Source organism: Prionailurus bengalensis, chromosome E1 (genome assembly GCF_016509475.1).
Source record: "Prionailurus bengalensis isolate Pbe53 chromosome E1, Fcat_Pben_1.1_paternal_pri, whole genome shotgun sequence".
In the NCBI taxonomy this organism is placed as follows: Eukaryota; Metazoa; Chordata; class Mammalia; order Carnivora; family Felidae; genus Prionailurus; species Prionailurus bengalensis.
The window spans coordinates 41,751,904-41,772,109 of record NC_057347.1 but is presented as its reverse complement, the minus strand read 5'-3'; the positions used below and the strand labels follow the sequence as shown (position 1 = coordinate 41,772,109).

At 50.5% G+C, this 20,206-nt stretch overlaps 2 protein-coding genes across 2 annotated transcripts; one reads left to right on the top strand and one right to left on the bottom strand.

Annotated features, from left to right (window-relative positions):
* Positions 1–5,452: 5,452 nt before the first annotated feature.
* CFAP97D1 (CFAP97 domain containing 1) lies at positions 5,453–9,503 on the bottom strand. The gene is made up of 6 exons (XM_043584638.1): positions 9,297–9,503; positions 8,251–8,321; positions 7,862–7,980; positions 6,875–6,998; positions 6,075–6,131; positions 5,453–5,581 (listed from the first exon to the last, which is right to left on the bottom strand). Exons 1-5 carry the CDS (start codon positions 9,418–9,420, stop codon positions 6,075–6,077), a joined length of 495 nt encoding a protein of 164 aa, XP_043440573.1. The 5' UTR covers positions 9,421–9,503; the 3' UTR covers positions 5,453–5,581.
* Positions 9,504–11,734: 2,231 nt separating this feature from the next.
* On the top strand, positions 11,735–19,928 carry DUSP3 (dual specificity phosphatase 3). Its single transcript, XM_043584637.1, has 3 exons — positions 11,735–11,931; positions 14,550–14,776; positions 19,535–19,928. Exons 1-3 carry the CDS (start codon positions 11,807–11,809, stop codon positions 19,738–19,740), a joined length of 558 nt encoding a protein of 185 aa, XP_043440572.1. The 5' UTR covers positions 11,735–11,806; the 3' UTR covers positions 19,741–19,928.
* Positions 19,929–20,206: the final 278 nt, after the last annotated feature.

Sequence of the window (20,206 nt, the reverse complement as noted above, 5' to 3'; positions counted from 1 at the left end):
CTTACCCAGCATCACACCATTTGTGCCACCAGTCCCCGGAATCATGCATACCAAAATGATAGCCCTTGATGACTTATTTAATGACAATAGACCAAGCACAAGGCCCAATTTTGAGTCATACAGTTCAGAACCAAGGAACCAACTGGGGGAGTTGATGTGGGTCGATTTCTTTATTTATTTTATTTTTTCCTGCCCTTTGAATATAGTCTCCAACCACTGCTTCCTTTAAAAGGCAGGCTTGTGGTTTTAGAACCAGATGGTGCAGAATCAGTTTTTCCTTCTCTTCTCTAAGTACGACTAAAAACCTTGAAAGCTTAAAAACCATGATAGCTAGAAAACTTGAAAGCTAGAAAGAAGATGGTGGGCCGGCTTGGGCCCTTGAGAGTCGAGGAACAACAAAGTGGTGAATCTCCCTGGGTTTTCTTTTCCTTTCCCATATACCCTGGACTAAGCTCCAAAGGGGCCTGCAACCCAGAGCCACCAACAGAAAGAGGAGGAAGAAAAAAGAAGTGGAAAGCTTGCTTTCTCAGCCAAAGGACAAGAAAGGGGGAGCCCAGTAGAGACTTACGGGGAACCCCAGCCCTAGTTTCAGACCAGCGTGCCAGCAGGTGGCCCGAATTGTTCACAGCAGCTGCAAAGCCCTGTGTCTCCCTGCCTGTCCCTCTGCAGAAGGCCCAGCAACACCATGCGACCCAGGGAAGCACCTTCTGACACCACAGAAGACACCGGCAGGGGTTGAGCAGGAACCCCAGCTGCACCAAAAAAACAACGCAGACCAGAATAGTATTCTGCAAGGGCTCAAAAAACAAACCGAACTGCCATCTCTTCCTCGGCGCTGCCTGTGGAGGTGGCAGCCAGCTCTTACTCGGCATCCTGGCTGCCCTCAGACCCCTGGGGAAGCCCAAGATCGTGAAAAAGAGGACCCAGAAGTTCATCTGGCACCAGTCAGACTGATATGTCAAAGTTAAGTGCAAATGGTGGCAACCCAGAGGCGCGGACAATAGGGTGCACAGAAGATTCAAGGGCCAGATCTTTTTTTTTAATTTTTTTTTATTTTTATTTTTATTTTTTTTAATTTTTTTTTTTAACGTTTATTTATTTTTGAGACAGAGAGAGAACATGAGCAGGGGAGGGGCAGAGAGAGAGGGAGACACAGAATCGGAAGCAGGCTCCAGGCTCTGGGCCATCATCAGCCCAGAGCCCGACGCGGGGCTCGAACTCACGGACCGTGAGATCGTGACCTGAGCTGAAGTCGGACGCTTAACCGACTGAGCCACCCAGGCGCCCCTCAAGGGCCAGCTCTTGATGCCCAACATTGGTTATGGGAGTGACAAGAAAACAAAGTCCATGCTGCCCAGTGGCTTCTGGAAGTTCCTAGTCGACAATGCCAAGGAGCCGGAAGTACCGCTGAAGAGCAGCAAACCTTCCTGTGCAGAGATCGTTTACAGCATCTCCTCCAAGAACCACAAAGCCCTTGTGGAAAGAGGAGCCCAGCTGGCCATCGGAGTCACCAACCCCAATGCGAGGCTGCTCAGAGAAGAAAATGAATAGACAGCTGATGTACATGTCATATTTCGTGTTAATGAAACATAAAACTGGAAAGAAAAGTCAGAAAAACAGGAAGGAAGGAAGGAAGGAAGGAAGGAAGGAAGGAAGGAAGGAAGAAAAAAGAAAAAGAAAAGAAAGAAAAAGAAAAGAAAGAAACAACAGTCGTTGGAAGTAAAACCCATAAAAGAACCAATATACTACACCTAAACAGGACTCCCACCTGCTAAAATAGAAGATGTAAATAGAATTAAAAGATCCCTAACGTAATGACCTAAATGTCCAGGATACAATAGAAAATCACTCATCATACCCCAAACCAGGAAAACAACAATGTAAATAAAAGGCAATCAACTGATACCAATACTGATATGATTCAGATGTTAGGATTTATCTGACAAGGATTTTAAAGCAGTTGTAATAAAAATGCTGCAACAATCAACTGCAAATTCTCTTGAATTGGAAAATCTTAGCAAAGAAATAGAAGCTATGAGAAAGAACCACATGGAAATGATAGAAATGAGACATTACTATGAAAGTTAAAACTTGGATGAACTCAGTAGTGGCATGGAAATGACAAAAGATCAGATCAGGGTATTTAAGGACAGATCAATGAAATTTACTCAATCCCAACAACAAAGAAAAAGGATAAGGGACCCATGGGACAATAACAAAAGAGCTAACATTTGTGTCATCAGAATCCTAGGAGGGGAGAAATGTGGGGCTGAAAGGTATTCAAAGAAATAATGGCTGAAAACTCCCCAAAGTTGGTGAAAGTTAGAAACCTGTGGGTTCAAGAAGCTGATATACTCCAAGTAGGTTGAGACCAAAGAAATCCACTAGACAGATCATAATTGATCTTCTGAAAGCTGAACACTTAGCTAAAGTATGAAAAACAGAGGGAAACAACCAGGAAGGGATACCAATTCAAGTTCCATTTTAGTATTGCCTATAAAGGAAACTATGGAGGCAGAAAGAAGTCACACAACATTTATAAAGTGCTGAAAGCAAAGAACTGTCAATCTTGAATTCTATATGTGATGAAATTATCCTTAAGGAATGAAAGGGAAGTGACATTCTCAGATGAAGGGAAACTAACAGCACACGCAGAGACAAAGCGATAGCAGTGCTCGATTTAAAATACCTAGTTAGGGGCGCCTGGTGGCTCAGTCCGTTGAACCTCTGACTTTGGCTCAGGTCATGATCTCACAGTTCGTGGATTCGAGCCTCGGATCAGGCTCCGTGCTGACGGCTCAGAGCCTGGAGCCTGCTTCGGATTCTGTGTGTGTGTGTGTGTCTCTCTCTCTCTCTCTCTGCCCCTCACCCACTCATGCTCACGCTCTCTCTCTGTCTCAAAAATAAAATAAACATTAAAAAAATAATAAAATATGTAGTCAGGGGAGGGAGAAAGAGGTACAAAGTAAAGGATGACCCCGGGTTTCTAACCTGGATGTTGAGAAGAATCTAGATTGAGGTAAATTCCTCAAACTGAGATAAACTGGACCCAGTTAATTTATATTTGGGTATGTGGATTTATTCTTTAAACTTTTTATTTTGAGATAATTGTAGATTTTACGTGGGTGTGAGAAATAACAGAGAGATGCTGTCTGCCCTTTACCCATTTTCCCCAGGGGTAGCACATTACTACGGCACAATATCACAACCAGGATATTGACATCGACATAGTCAAAACACAGAACACTTGCATCATTGATAAATTGGATGCCATCAACATTAAAATACTTTGCTCTTGGGGCGCCTGGGTGGCTCAGTCAGTTAAGCGTCCGTCTTCAGCTCGGGTCATGATCTCGGGGTTCGTGGGTTCAAGCCCCGCATCGGGCTCTGTGCTGACAGCTCAGAGCCTGGAGCCTGCTTCAGATTCTGTGTCTCCTTTGTCTCTCTGCCCCTCCCCTGCTCATTCTCTCTCTCTCTCTCTCTCTCTCTCTCTCTGTGTCTCTCTCTCAAAAATAAATAATAAACAATAAAAAAATTAAAATACTTTGCTCTATGAGAGACCCTGTTAAGAGGACAAAAAGACAAATGACAGACTGGGAGAAAATATTTTGCAGATCACAGATCCAACGAAGGATTTGGTCTAGAATATATAAAGAACTCTCAAAATGCAATATTAAAAAAATGAACGGCCCAGTTAGAAAATGGGCAAAAGATATTCACAGGCATTTTATGCAAGAGGATATACAGATGACAAACATGTGAAAGACGTTCAACGTCACTAATCACTACAGAAATGCAGATGAGAAGACCACATGAGATGTGACTGCACACATATCAGAATGGCTAAAATGAAGAATAATATCCAACGCTGATGAGGACATAGAGAAACCGCAGCACTAATCCATTGCTGGTGGAAAGGTAAATGGTACAGCCACTCTGGAAATAGTTTTGTAGTTCCTTTAAAAAATGTTTTTTGGGAGACAGAGAGAGGGCGAGCAGGGGAGGGGAGAGAGAGGGAGACACAGAATCCGAAGCAGGCTCCAGGCTTTGAGCTGAAGCACAGAGCCCGACGCAGGGCTTGAACCCACAAAGTGCGGGATCATGACCTGGGCCAAGGTCAGACGCCCAACCGACTGAGCCACCCAGGTGCCCTGATGTAGTTCCTTTTTATTTTATTTTTTATTTATTTTATTTTATTTTTTAATTTTTTTTTAATGTTTATTTATTTTTGAGACAGAGAGAGACAGAGCATGAACGGGGGAGGGTCAGAGAGAGAGAGGGAGACACAGAATCCGAAGCAGGCTCCAGGCTCCGAGCTGTCAGCACAGAGCCCGACGCGGGGCTCGAACTCATGGACCGTGAGATCATGACCTGAGCCGAAGTCGGACGCTTAACCAACTGAGCCACCCAGGCGCCCCGAGTTCCTTTTAAAATAGACTTACCATACAACCCAGCAATTGTATTCTTGGGTGCTTATCCCAAGGAAGTTAAACTGATTTTCATGCAGACCCTTGGAACAAATATTCATAGCTGCTTTATTCGTAATAGTCCAAAAAGCTAGAAACTACATCTTGTCAGTTATGCAATATGCTAAAAAAAAAAAAAAAAAAAAAAGGATGCTAACTTGCAGAGAAGGCTGGGTGAAGGGTGCGGGAGTGCCCCACTCCCACCCCATGCTTTATTTGCAACTTCCTGTGAATCTATTTTAAATTTTTTTTTTTAACGTTTTATTTATTTTTTGAGACAGAGAGAGACAGAGCATGAACGGGGGAGGGGCAGAGAGAGAGGGAGACACAGAATCCGAAGCAGGCTCCAGGCTCTGAGCCATCAGCCCAGAGCCCGACGCGGGGCTCGAACTCACGGACCGCGAGATCGTGACCTGAGCTGAAGTCGGCCGCTTAACCGACTGAGCCACCCAGGCGCCCCATCTGTGAATCTATTTTAAAACAAACAGTTGATTTATTTGTGATGACAACACTTGAGATCTACTCTCTTTCAAAATAAAAAGTTTAAATAAAGTCAGGCTCAACCCCAGCATGACCAGTCACAGCAGTCAGGGAATGTTGTCTTGCCATATGTTTTGAGATTTTCACTGTGGCCGCCCCCTTATAAATGAACAGAGTACACGGAAACTTCAATGAAGCATTCTTTTCCAATTCTGTGTATTCACAGAGAAATGGCATTTGTTCTCTGTGTTGTCAGGACCTTAATCTTATCACGTGCTTCTGTTTTCCATTTTGACAGAGCTGTGTTTGTGGCTGGGTCATCTTACCCCGCCTTCCTCCCCTCTACGATGGTGGTGATGGTGTATGCTTCTCTTGCTTTCTCTCTCATGGACACTTCTTTTCATAGCCCCAAATAAAAATGGTTGTATCCTTCCTTCTGCCTGCCCCACTCTGTCTCCATTTTGGGATGGGACTTAAAGCCTTCAGGTACCTTAAATGTAACTTACTCATTTTATGTTCCAAGCTTTATTGTAGCATCCTAGGATTGAGCATTCAGCCACTTAGGAGTGTTTTGAGAGTCTAAGCAGCTAAGAAATCCTAGGGCTTTCTCTTGTATCTTTTCCACTGTGAGTAACCTTGTATTCAGGGGAAAAGAGAGGGAGAGAAATAGAGACACATTAATTACACAGACCCATTCCTTGGAAAGCCTGCGTGTCCATTTATCCTTCTCCCCAGGGATAAAAAAAAAAAAATCCCAAACTTGGCCATTACTAATAAAGTTAAATAATACAAAATGCCAACCCAACGGTACTTTTGAACAGTGACAGAGACATATAATTCAACTTTTGGCACAACAGTAAAGCCACGAGACCTCCTGTTTATGTTTTATTGGAACAAATCACTTCCCCTTAAGACTCACATGAAGACTCAAAAGCTGATGACAAAAGCCAGTCATTTCCTACTCAAAGGGAGAGAAGACACAGCCCTAAGTTCCCTTATACTAACAGAAGAGCAAAATCCATCCCTTTAACTGGGCCCCTTGTTCTTCATCTACACAGTTCTTAGGGCTTTGATAGCAACTGTGATCACTGTTATTTCACAGTAAGAAGCAGCCATGGGGAGACATACCTATTCATCTCGGGAGAGAAGATATTTTGTTGTATTTCTGATATAGCGCCTTGAATTCTTGAAAGAAAAAAATCAGAGAGAATTATGTCAGTGCCAGGGGGCTGGTGCTAAAGTGGAAGGTCTAGGGGCACCTGGGTGGCTCAGTGGGTTAAGCGTCCGACTTCCGCTCAGGTCATGATCTCAGGATTTGTGATTTCGAGCCCCGCGTCGGGCTCGGTGCTGACAGCTCGGAGTCTGGGGCCTGCTTCCAATTCTGTGTCTCCTCCTCTCTCTGCCCCTCCCCTGCTCCTGCTCTCTCTCTGTCTGTCTCTCAATAATAAATAAACGTTAAAAAAATTTTTTTTTTTAACTTGAAAGTCTAACTCCTAAGGCTGGCTTAGAAAAGGCTTACAGACCAAAGCCAGGGAGTGGGGGGTTTTTAAAAACACCGCAGATGCCTTTTTTCTTTTTTTCCTTCTTGAAGGGTCATTCCTAAATGAAGGAAATCAACCGCACACTGAATGGTATACCCTTCCTCCTCTCTGCTTGTACGTTTGGCTTTCCTCAATGAATTAAAGCCTGAAGGAAGACGCTACGAGGTATTTTTTTTCTGAAACTGACGCATAGCAGCTTTGCTACCAAGGAGGGTGGCTTGCTCCCGTCGTTAGCTTTGTTTGCTCTGGGTAGCTTCCCTTTTATCGATTGTTGCATTCCTCATGATCGCTCCCTCGGCCACTCAGGGGTCTCTTCTGAGACCGACTCTACTCTGAACACAGACGAACTCTGTGTGTGCGAGGGAATAGGGCGGAGTATCCACGTGCCTGCCAATCTATCTCGGATGATCTGCGGTCATAGTGCGGTTTTCGATCGCCAAGCCTCTTCAGAATGCCCTGGTTTTCCACGGTGATTCTCACTAGCTCCCGGTTTCTTGTTTCTCTGTTCAAGCTGAAAAACACAAAACCCTGAGATGGTTGAAGAATAAAATACCCCTCTCGGATGAAGTCGTGATGTCATAAACCCAGGCTGCCTAAGCGCAAGGAACACACTGTCCTGCTGATCCCTGAGGCCCCATATACCTGTTGAAATTGACTACACTCTGGCGAACGTGCACAGCATTGGTAGGTTTGTATCAGTGGTTTTTCAACCCTGATGTCCGCTGGAAGATTCTACTTTTTTGGTCTGGGGTGCAGCTTGGACATTGGCATTTGGTAGCAGCACCCCAGGAATGGTTATGTGAAACCAGGACTGAGAATGTCTGGTTTATGTCATGGGGGAAGGGGCTTGCCTATGGATACATCACAAAGGGCCAGGGACAAGTTCTGCTTTGCTTCTTTTCAGCTTTCAACTATTTCAGATATACAAGGAAATATATATATATATATATTTCACACATATATATTTCATATATATATATTTCATCATATATATATATATTTCATCTCTATTCATAGCACTTAGCACATAGTAGTTGCTCGGGAAATATTTGAGGAACTGATCCTTAAGAACGCTGTGCTTCAGAGTCCCACCTCTGGTCACCATTTGACAAAACTATGCGGTATTTTCCCGTGACAAACTCTGAATAGGACTCCAAAAAGTCTCTTAGATGCAATAAAAGTTAGGAGTCTTTAACGCTAGAGGAAGGCCCCCCTTTTGAGTAGTTTTTATTCTCCTTAATCTGGTCTCTCCGGCTTACCCGTCAAAATACCTTCTTTCGAGTCCTCCTGCTCAAGGGAAACTCGCACTAAAATTCAACGAGGGGCAAGTCAATTCTGACTTTCCAAAAATGAAAAGGGGAGAAAGAACACTACCTCTTGGAAAAATATTCGTTCCAACAATCCACCCTGGCAGGGCCGCGATGGGCGTTTGCGATTTTCTGACACAGTTGCTTGTTTTCATATTCGATTTTGTCGATTCGCTTTTGTTCACCCTGGTAAGAAACCACACCCCAGCATGGTGACATCGTCCAACACCCAACGGCTCAGGATCACCGTCCTCTGGGATGGCGGGGGTAGGGGCAAATTGGGGGCCACCATGGAGACGGGGAGCAGAGCACAGGAAATGGCTGGTGTGCAAGGGGAGGGGAGGAGTGACAAATCTCCGGGTTAGGTGGGTATTTATGAGGCTCTAGGAAGCTGGACCCCTTCAGGACATAGATAGAGATCAGTCAAGTACATCTGCAAATGGCAAGAACAAATACCTGTAGTTTGCTCAGTTTTAAAATGTGGTGCGTGTGTGCCACCGGAGGTTTGGTATCGACAGTAGGCTTCACTAGAGAAGAATAAAAGAGAGCCACGTTACGACACAGGAGTCCCCTCAGCCACCTCGGAAAACCCACTCATTCTAAATGACCGTCCGACTAATACACATTACGATTTTGAATTCCGACGTTACTCTAGTTCGGGAAGTTTAACTGTCCCAAGCTGACATCTTTGATGAGTTTTTTAGCAGACAGTGAAAGAACGTGAGGGCGGGAACAAGTAAAACGTAGAGATCAATGTTCTTTGCACCCAGTGAAAGAGCCTCTCCCGGGGTGCCTGGGTGGCTTAGTTGGTTAAGTGTCTGACTTCAGCTCAGGTCCTGATATCATGGTTCGGGAGTTCAAGCCCCACATCAGGCTCTGTGCTGACAGCTCAGAGTCTGGAGCCCGCTTTGGATTCTGTGTCTCCCTCTCTCTCTGCTCCTCCCCTGCCCATGCTCTCTCTCTCTCTCTCAAAAATAAATAAACATTAAAAAAATAAAAAAGAGCCTCTCTCATCCTCCACAATAGGACTAGCCTGTTGGGAGCCTCTCTAGTTTTCTTTGGCTTTAACGAGTTTAAATGAGCATTTCCCGGGGCGCCTGGGTGGCGCAGCCGGTTAAGCGTCCGACTTCAGCCAGGTCACGATCTCGCGGTCTGTGAGTTCGAGCCCCGCGTCAGGCTCTGGGCTGATGGCTCAGAGCCTGGAGCCTGTTTCCGATTCTGTGTCTCCCTCTCTCTCTGCCCCTCCCCCGTTCACGCTCTGTCTCTCTCTGTCCCAAAAATAAATAAAACGTTGAAAAAAAAAAATTTAAATGAGCATTTCCGTCCACTGGACTCCGGGTGGAAGATAAATTTTGTCACTGATGCTGTTCTCTTGACCCAACCCAGCAGATAAGGCCACATCACTGCAAAGCCCTGTCCTGGTCTGGTTTACCGTCAATGTCTCTAAGGTGGACCCTTCCAGAACCCCTAATCACAGTGTCCTGCCCCAATGGCCCACATACCTATTTGTATCCTATTCTTGTGAAATATGTAGTGGCCAAAGTCCAGTTTCTTCCTGAAGGTCGTGCTCTGCCTGTGATTAGAGACGATTACAGGGTAGGCGAGATAATCCAGGCAATTGTTCATCTTCTCTTCCTAGTCTCACTTCAGAAATGAGGCACCCAGTCTCCTCTGTGAGGTCCTTAGCGGTCCCCGTGACATGTTGTCATAGTTACCCAGTTATGACATCAGGGACGGGTCTTGGGGAAGGAAGAGGAGTGGCGGAGCATGCCTGGCCACCCCTGGGCTTCTGCTTGAAAGCTAATCTAGGTCCAAGTCAAGATGAGGGGCGAGACTCAGAAGCTCGCTCTCCCACCTGCCTCGCAGGCAGATGCCGCCAGCACTACGGGAAAAGGCGTGGTGCGCTGGGAGGGGTGGGAAGGCTCCGGGTGGAGGCTGGGGTGGAGGAGTCCAGCCTTGGTTATACACCTTGGGCTCTAAGCTAACTAGTCTCCACCGTGATGGATCCCCTGGAGCCGTGAGACCACCAGCTTTAGGGGGAAGGTGAAAGATGGCCTGAAGGATAATCTCATCCAGTTTCTTCCTTTTTGCAGATGAGGAAACTGAAGTCCGGAGTCACAGCCTGATTTGCTGCTCAAGAACCGAGTTAGTGGCAGGGCTGGACTCGGGATGAGGTTTCCTGAACTCCCAGGACATCTGGTTTTGGGAGGGGCAAGGGTGGGTGTGGGTAATCTGCCGTCGGCAGTGGGGGAGAACAGAGACGGTCGTCCGCTCTTAGTGGGATCTCAGCAAATGAGGAGCAGCCAACCCTGGGCTGGCAGCTGCTCTTGGACCGGCTGCAAAGGAGCCTGATTCACCTCCACAGTAGCACAGGTGTAGTAGCACCTAGTGGGTGCTCATTACACATTGTTGGGCGCTTTCCTTGAGCGTCACATTTAATCTTTCCAACAACCCTAGGAACGAGGCACAAATGATGTGGAAATGTTGGGGCAAACGATCAAGAAAGAATTCTTGAGACATCTTTGGGGCAAAACAGTGGTTTTCTTTTTTTACATTGATTTATTTTTGAGAGACAGAGACAGAGCACACATGAGGGAGGGGCAGAGAGAGGAGGAGACACAGAATCCAAAACAGGATCCAGGCTCTGAGCTGTCAGCACAGAGCCCGACAGGAGGCTTGAACCCACAAACCTCGAGATCATGACCTGAGCCGAAGCTGGACGCTCAACCGACTGAGCCACCCAGGCGCCCCACCGGTGGTTTTCTTAAAGCATGAGGGCAGGACCAGTGGGGAGAAAGAGCACTGGGGTTGTGGAAAGTTGAATATATACTTTCAAGTCGGGAGGGGGTTAGGGACAGAGAAAGCCTGTAAGGAATTTTGGAAACAAGATTTCCAGGACCCTGAGGAGGCTAGCTATTGTTACGAAAAAGTCATTTATTACTGTTCGTAAAAAGTCAGGAGCCCTTTCAGATGTATATCCTGGGGCCATATGCTTGGAGGATGATTGCTAACATACATCTTGGGGGTAGAGGTAAAGGAAGTTTCCAAAGGAATTTCTATATGCTTAAAGTAGACTCACAAGATCCTGGCAGGAGGGGGGGGGGGGGGAAGTTAAGCTAAGATTCCCTTTTGCCCTTAGCAAAGTATCAACGTGGAGACAGCTGAGCTCCCAGAGGAAGGTCACTCTGCCTGTTTCAAGGACTGATCAATGGGCTGTGAGTAGCAGGGAAATTTAACTTTTTCTTTTGTCTGTTTCCCACATCAATAGTATCCTTTTTTTTTTAAATAGCCAACAGGTTCAGAGAGACCAGCGCCAGAATGCCAAGTCTGGCTGCGCAGAACCCAAGCTTTTGGGCACGATGCTGGGTCTCCATAACTGTTGGAAGAAACGTGCCTCAGGGTTGTGCTGCTCAAACTCTAACCTTTGTAGGAATCGCGGCGGGGGAAGGGAGTGTGTGCTGTAAAAGGCACATTCTTATTCGGCAAGTCTGGGCTGGGGCGCAGATTCTGCCTTTCGGACCAGCTCCCCGGGCGAGGTCTGGGCTGCTGGTCCCGCAGCAGGCAGTCAGAGGTCACAAGCCCAACCCTGGTGTCCCGGTAATCCTGCAAAACTAAGCGACACCTGCGGTGTCAAGCGGAGCCTGGTCAATAGGAACATTTATTGCGTCCCGAGTTTAGTCCAATGAAGCCACTGCACTTCCCAGGGGATAATGGTACAGAAAAGGCCGCGGGTGGGCCGAAGACCCCTTCCCCCCCCCCCCCAACACGGGCGGCGCCATTTCCGCCGGGGCACGTGCCTAGGGGCCTCCGAGCGTCCGCGCGACCCCAGCGGCGCGCCTTCTCGCGGGGAGCGGGGCGCGTCGGCCGCCCGCGCTCCGCCTTTTCCCGCGCCCGGCGGGCCCGCCTCCGGGGCGGGACGGGGCGGGTCCCGGCTCGCGAGCCCCCGCCCAGCTGACCCGGCGGCTCTCCCCTCGCAGGCTGCTGCCCGGGCGTGCTGGGCCCGGCCGCCGCCATGTCGGGCCCGTTCGAGCTCTCGGTGCAGGATCTCAACGACCTGCTCTCGGACGGCAGCGGCTGCTACAGCCTGCCGAGCCAGCCTTGCAACGAGGTCACCCCCAGGATCTACGTGGGCAACGCGTGAGTCGCCGCTGGGGCGCCCCGCCCACCCGAAAGCCGGGGTGGGGGCGTCGCGGGCGTGGGGAGGGGGGGGTTCGGGGCGTGGTCGCCGTCCGCGAACACAGAGGGGGCTGGAGTCGCCGCCCGCCCCCGTGCGTGGGGGCGGAGGGGCTAGACCCCGCCCCGGCCCCACGAGGTCCTCCCCCTCGCGGGGGGCACGGAGCCCGGGGCGCTCGGCCAGCGCGGCGTCCGGCCCGCAGCCGTTACCCGCTAGGGGCTCGGCTTTGGGCGGGGTCGGGCTACCGTGATCACTTAACAGGTGGCCCTCAGTCACCCGGCCGGTCTCCAGCCCGCGCGTCATGTGACAGCTGCCTGGCTCTGCAGTGAGGTCACCGCGGAATGTCTGCCTTCGCTGCCATGGCAACGGGCTGACGTCACAAATCGGGCGTGGAAGTTTCCCGGCTGGGCAGGCCTGATCAAGGAATGTGGGATCCGGGGAGAGCGGGGCCGGGGTTTCCTCGCTCCTTTTCCTGCCTTGCCCATAGGGTTTGATTAACCAACGCCCTGAGCTCTGTGGGCCAGGGTCTGCGTGTTGGAAACCCAGAACTAACTCTCTTCTCTCCTTTTACCCAGGGGGAAGTGGTGGCCCAGAGTGGTTGAGGGATTGTGAGGACAGGGTCAAAGTCTTGTTCATGTCTGTACCCCCTGTCCTGTACTACAGGACTGCTGCTTACCCTAAGGAGTGCCACAAAAACGGGGATCATCGCGGGGCCAAAAGGGGTCCATAAGGCAGGTCCCACCTTCATGGGGGACCGTCTCCTCCATTGCATTTATTCATTCACCATATTGAGCACTTACTGTGTGTCAGGCACTGTATAATGCGCATTCATAGGGATGTTAATGATAATGGCAAATTTGTTGAATGTCAAGTAATAGTGAAGGGAGGTGAATGGGAGTTCACCTTCAGAGTTGTTTGTTTTCATCAACCACTGCCTTACAATACAACCGTGTGCAGTATGGTGAGCAGGGACAAGCTAAAACAGTCCCAGAGCCTCAGCCAGAGGGCTCAGTAATTGCAGAGTTCTGAGGAAAGCCAGCCCCCTCCCTGTCCAGTCAACCCAAGCAGCAAGTGGCCTTGGCACCCTTGGGACCCGCTGTCTTGGGCAGTTCGGCACATTCGGCTGCCACCACTTATCAAGTGAAAACCTAGGTTGTGGATGTCTGGTGGTAGCCAGACTGGCGAGTGCTGACGGCCACTGTAGAAAACACATCCCCTGCCCAGTTAGTGAATCTGGCTTCGACTTGGCCACGGGTGTGTGTGTGTGTGAGGGAGGGGGGGTGCTCCCGCATGGTGGGAGCCCCTTAACCAAATCAGGGTTCACAGGGCAGAGAGGATCCTGTATGAGCCTTGCTTTCTAGAACTCAGGAGTTGCAGTTGACGTGGACATGACAGGCAGAGTGAGGGGAAGACAGAACAGAGCTGGCGTCAGGTCTCCTCCTGGCTCTGCCTCCAAGCAGCCCATGTGAGCGCAAGCACATCCTTCCGCTGTCCTGTTGGGCCCGAGTCTAAGCCGAGTCCTTGCTTCCTAACAGGCTGCTGTGATAGGCAAACAGGATCCTGTAGGAGAAGGCATTTCTGTAAAGTATACACTGCTGTCTGAATTGGGATGTTGTTGTGAGATGAAATAAAGGAGCCCTTTGACTATTCAGATCAAATGTTTTGTAACCCCCAGGGTTCTGTTGGCGCCACTTGGTCCCCAAGTGCTTCCTCACCCGAGAGAGCTTCAGAACCGTGGTTGGTGGTCTGTGGCGGAAAGGGTCCCTCTGGGGGACTGGCGGGGCTGCCGTGCTTTATAATACAAGGAGGGATTGGATTTATAATCCAAGGAGGGATCCGGCTGCCTAGGTGGTGCCGATTTCCTTCTTTTTCACTGATTTCACTGCATAGCTATTCGGCACCTACTATGTGCCAGGTGCCATAGCAGGTGAGAGGCATGCAGACCCGAAGCAGACGTGGTCATTCCCTCCAGGAGCTCACAGCCTGCCCGTCCAAACAAATAAGCACCATCAGGCATTAGAATAGCACTGTCCTCAGCGTCAGGCTCTGTCTACACAATAGCACATTTAACACTCAATGACAACCCCCCCGGGGTAGCTGCCGTTACGAGGCTGGAGTCCCAAAAAGGTCAAGGGACTTGCTCAAGGTTAACCTGGCTGGTGAGTCTCAGAGCTGGACTCAGCCCAGGCAGCCCGGCTCTGGAGCCCATTTTTAGCCACTGGGCTCTACCACCGCCTCAGCATAGGGAACACGATGCCAGATGGAATGGAGGGGTGACCGGGACATACTGCAGAGGGTGGTGAAAAATGAGAGGGTGTGTGTCCATGGAGAAGCTAGAGGACGGCATTCCAGAGCGGGAACAACACGGGTATGAAACCACCCAGTCTATTTGGGGAAGCTGCCGGTAATTAGATACGGCTGGCGTGAGGGAGGTGGGTCATAAGATGGGGAGAAGCTGGCTAGGGGCCGAGCGTGGAGGGTTCCTTGCTTTGCCAAGAGACTTAGAATCTTCTCTGTCTTCCTCCCCCCCGGGGCTGCCACTGGGTCAGTTCATCGTTCCCTGCTGCTCTCTTCTGTCCAGGTCGGTGGCTCAAGACATCCCCAAGCTGCAGAAACTAGGCATCACCCATGTTCTGAATGCTGCTGAGGGCAGGTCCTTCATGCACGTCAACACCAACGCCAACTTCTACAAGGACTCCGGCATCACCTACCTGGGCATCAAAGCCAATGACACGCAGGAGTTCAACCTCAGCGCCTACTTTGAAAGGGCTGCAGACTTCATTGACCAGGCCTTGGCTCAAAAGAACGGTAAGGCACCTGCCTCCCAGGAAACAGTGCAAGGCAACGTTGACTGGATTTTTTTCTGGAAAAGAGGCCCGCAGTGGGCTTCCTCTTGGAACCTATCAAGTGGCGCTACATTACACAAGATGTACCAACCTTTCACCGGGTGGCAGCCCTGGGGTCCTTGTGTTTGAGTTGACTTTGGCTGAGAGTTCATTTCCAGCCACTCCCCACATGCCCCCAATTCAAATAGCTTCAGTAATAACAGTTTATCTTCCGTGGTAAGAAGTCCTGAGGTGAAGGAGCTCTGGGGCCGGTTGATTCAGCAGCTCAGTGGTGGCATCAGGACAAGGTGTTTCTCCTCTCTCTCTCCTGCCGCCCTCCGTGCTGGACAGTCCCCTAGTGGTCCCACCACGGCAGTGGCAGACCCAGTCACCACATCCCAGCAGGACAAAGTGCAGCGAAAGACGAGGCGGCCATCTCTTTCTCATGTGTTTTCTTTTCCCTCCCCTCCCCTCCCCTCCCCTCCCCTCCCCTCCCCTCCCCTCTCCTCCCCTTTTTTAAGAGCAAGTAGAATGGTCAATGGTCCTCAGAAACTCCTCGGTAGGGTTCCCCTCACATCTCGATGGCTGGACTTGGCTTACGTGAATGCCTGGCCAGAGGAATGGGGGCAGCCGTGACTGGCTTAGGCTGGTGCTCAGCAAGCTGTGGCCCATGGGCCACGTCTTCCAGCTACTTTCTAAATGCTCCCAAACCTTAGACTGAAGCAGAACTGGTGAGGAACTGGCAGTCAGGGAAGGTGTCCCTGGGGGAAATCCTAGAAGGCAGAAGGCAGACGTCAGCTGAGCAGGCTGGGCCTCTTGCCCTTTCTGCTTTTAGCTTACTTCTCTCAGCAGCTGCCTTTACCTTCAAGCTGCTTCCCCCAGCCTCTTCCTCCCCTCCCCACAACCTTCTCAGGAGAAGTGCCCCCCCCTCCCCCATTAAGGCACGGTCAGCCTCGTCCCCCTGATTCTAGGCTGTCTCTACTACATAATGCTTCTTGTGCCTGGCCTCCGCCCCGGAACGATTTCCAATGACCAGTTTGTACCAGATGCTGATTAGGGCGTATCTGGGGCTCAGGAGGGAAGTGTTATCACGCAGGGAATCTGCAGACTTCACTGTCAGGCCCTTCGTGGTCTCCTGTGTCCCCCAACCCCGGCTTCGGCTGTACTGAGTTCTTGTGTAGATGACAACAAGGGGCACAGGTAAGGGAGTGCGTTTTGCTCATCTTGTATATGGATTGGTCATCCACTCGGGGAGCTTAGAGCTTTCTGACTTTGTTTCCTCTTTCCATACAACTAGGAACATAGCTTGACTTCTTGTGACCTCCTGCCTTGGCAGGAGCCCACGTGGGCTGAGTCTGGAAATTTCTCTCTGCCTCTCCCTACCCTGTCCTCTGGCAAACTCCACCTTGCGTTTTAGCGCTGGGCACAGTGTTCTCTCTTCCATGAAGCCTGCCCTCAGGCTGGGTCACTGGGTCCCCCTGTCTGTCTCCCCAGCCCCTGGTGTAGTATGGGGCACATAGCAGACAATGCTGTAAATAATTACCGAGTGAGTGACAAAAACGAATTCCAAGGACTCTAATGCCAAGTGTAAATGCTTCTGGGGTTGATTGGCCGAGTGAGTCAACAGAAATGCACTGGCCTCCAACAGTGTGCAGGGCTCAGGGGAACCAGGTGTCCATCACTTTGGAGAAGTGGGAACAGCCAGGAGTGCTCAGAGGAGGAAGCCGTCGTTTCCAGCCAGGAAGATCAAAGGAGGCTTTACGGAGGAGGAGGATGGCGTCTGGGTGGGGCCTGGAAGGATGGGAGTCGAGCCCTCCTCTTCCCCATTGGTTCTGTGCGTCTTGGGCTTCCGAGTCTGTTCCAGGTGGTGAAGAAGCCTCTGTGCAGATGGTCCCCTTGCCAGGGACGGGGCATGGTTGGGAGTTCCCCCACTCTGCGGACTTTGGGTACACTGGCCGGAGAGTGAATGGGCAGGAAAGTGGAGGCCTCCCCCTTCCTGCTTGGGAGGCACTGGGGAAATAGAGTCATGTTTTGGGGTGGGGTGATGGGAACAGAAGAGACTATGTTTGACTCTGGACCAGCCGCTTTCCTTCAAAGTAATGGCAGTCTACATGTATTAGTGGCTAATCATTTACTTGGCTAGTCAGCAAATACTCACCGAATACCAGTGCATACTAGGGATGGTTGGGCATCCAGAAACCAATACCCCACAGGCCTTGCCCTCAAGGAACTCACAGTCTGGCAGAGGAGGGGTAGATCTGTGCAAGGCCAACAGTGACATAGAGCTGGGCTGCCATAGTGGAAGATACTAGGTGCCACTAGAGGACTCCTGATGCCAGATGATAGTTATTTATTGAGTGTTTACAGGTGCCAGGCTCTAGCCTAAGGGCTTAAAATAATTTTTTTTTAATGTTTATTCATTTTTGAGAAACAGAGACAGAGTGTGAGTGGGAGAGAGGGAGAGCCAGGATCTGAAGCAGGCTCCAGGCTCTGAGCTGTCAGCACAGAGCCCGGTGTGGGACTCGAACCCACGAGTCGCGAGATCATGACCTGAGCCAAAGTCGGACACCTAACCGGCCGAGCCACCCAGGCGCCCCTCTAGCCTAAGGGCTTTATATGTCATTTCCTTCAGTCCCCTAACAACATCATGCAATGGGTGCTCTTAACCCAGATGAGGAAATTGAGGCGTCGTGGGGTTAGATAGGTCATAGCGTTAATAGCGTTAATCACGTTAATAACGGGATAGGGGGAGACGGCGTTGGACGTGGGGGGCCAGCTTTAGTAGGGCCTCGTGGGCCATTTGAAGGGCCATGAGAGGGTGTTTTTTGTTGGTGTGGTTTATTATTATTATTATTTTTAGGTTTATTTATGTTGAGAGAGGGAGAGCGCGTGCACACGCATGCACGAGCTGAGGAGGGGCAGAGAGAGAGAGAGGGAGAGAGAGAGAGAATCCCAAGCAGGCTCTGTACTGTCAGTGCAGAGCCGGATGGACGTGGGGCTCGAACTCACAAACCAAACCGTGAAATCGTGACCAGAGCCAAAAATCAAGAGTTAGATGCTCAACCCCCTGAGCCACCCAAGTGCCCTGGGTGTGTTTTGATATTTTTGTCTTTGTGTTTGTAGTTGACATGCATGTTTCTTTTATCTTTTAAGCCATTCTGTCGAGGTATAATTGACATTCGGTAAATCACACGTATTTAAAACCTACCATTTGAAGTTTTGACATACGGATGCAATTGTGAAACCATCACCACAAACAGGATCGTGAGCACATCCATCCCTTCCCCCGCTGCCTGGAGTTTCCTCGTATGCCCTCGTGACCTCTCCGCTCTGCCCCTCTCCACCTTCCAACCACTGGTCTGCTTTTTGTCACCAGACTTGAGTATACGTTTCGTAGACTTCCGTATAAATGGAATTACATGTACGCTCTTTTGGCCTGGCCTTTTTCACTCAGCGTAATTGTTGGGTATTCCATCCCTCTTGCTGCAAGTATCAACAATTCGCTCCTTGTTGATGCCGAGTAGTCTTCCAACATGTGGATGTACCGGTTTGTCCATTCACCTGTTGACGGGCATTTGGGTTGTTTCCATGTTCTGCTCTTGATTGAAATAGCAGTTTCATGTGGCGAAGCGCCCGCATCACAGGCGTGTGGATCAGTGCGCCGCGCACACCCACGTATCAGCCCCCGGATCCGAAAACGGGGCACCGCCAGCACCCTAGAAAGCCCGCCACGTGTTCCCTCCCGGTCCCCCCATCACTACCATCCAGACTTCTGATAGCACAGAGCAGTTTGCCCGCTCCCCTGCTCCATGGGGTCCCAGATGCCCTGTGTGTGTTTCATCTGTGTTGTTTCTGGTGTTCGTTCTCGGTACTTTATCTCTTCTACCGTTGGTGGGCCTTTGGGAGTTGCCAGCGGGGATTATGGTGACGGGCGCTGCCTTGTGAATGTTCTGGTGTCTTTTGGTGGACGTGTGCGCACGTTCCCGCCCGGCCGTAGGGGCCGCGTGTGTCCAGGCTGAGCACATACTGCCCCACAGTTTGCTGGCGTGCTGTGCTAACGCACAGCCCCCTCCGCAGCCACAGATAGAAGTCCTGCTGCTCTCCAGCCTGACTGACGCCTTGTGTTTTCCGTCTTTTTCACTGAGTCATTCTGGTGGGTACACAATGGCTTCTTACTCTACTTTTCGTTTGCATTTCCCCGGAAGGGTTTTGGTTTTTTTTTTTTTGGTTTTGGTTTTCACTTTTTAAAATGTTTATCTATTTATTTTCAGAGAGAGCACAAGCAGGGGAGGGGGCAGAGAGAGGGGGAGGGCGAGAATCCCAAGCAGGCTCCGTGCTGTCCGCACAGGGCCTGATGCGGGGCTCAATCTCGAGAATCGTGAGATCAGGGGTGCCTGGGTGGCTCAGTCGGTTAAGCGTCTGACTTTGGCTCAGGTCATACTCTCATGCTTCATGAGTTCGGGCCCCACGTCCCGATTCGGATTCTGTCTCCCTCTCTGCCCCTCCTCCACTCACGCTCTGTCTCTCTCTCTCTCTCTCTCTCTCTCTCAAGATTAAATAGACGTTAAAAAAAAAAAAAAAAAAAAAAGAATCTTGAGATCATAACCTGAGCCGAAATCCAGAGTCAGACCCTTTAACCCACTGAGCCACCCAGGTGCCCCCAGGAGAGTTTTGACTAGGGTCTTCTGTGATTGGATGGCCCCGGCCCCAGCTCCAGCTCACGTGTCCCTGTTTCTTACAGGCCGGGTGCTTGTCCACTGCCGGGAAGGTTACAGCCGCTCCCCAACCCTGGTCATCGCGTACCTCATGTTGCGCCAGAAAATGGATGTCAAGTCTGCGCTGAGCGTCGTGAGGCAGAACCGTGAGATTGGCCCCAACGATGGTTTCCTGGCTCAGCTCTGCCAGCTCAATGACAGACTGGTCAAGGAGGGGAAATTGAAACTCTAGGGCACTCCCGCCGCCTCTTCTCTAGAGGCAGACAGGGGAGCCCCCGGTTGAGGTGTCCCAAGCCACCATGTTTAGGAAACACAGTGCACCCTGCTCCTAGCATCACCAGGCACTCGCCCACAAGTCTGTCCCAACACAGCCCTGGGCCACTTTCCCCCTGGGGAGCATATAAAGAAGCTTGCTAAGGAGGGCGTTCTTGCTCCCTGGTGTGTGTCCTGTGCCTACAGTTTATGCTGTCCCCTCCCTGAGGTGGGGGCGCAGAGGGGGAAGGCGTGTGGCATGTGTCCTTCTCCCCGATGACCGAAGGCAGGAGGTCCGCGCAAGTGTAAGGCTCGAGATGCCCACAGGGGTCCCTCCTGACCTCCGTTGCCCCCCGCCTCCCTCCCCCCTGCTCCCTACCATCCACCCCCGGGGCCTCTCCTGAGCGGGGACCCCCGCACCTCGAGCCCTGTAAGGGAACTATGCA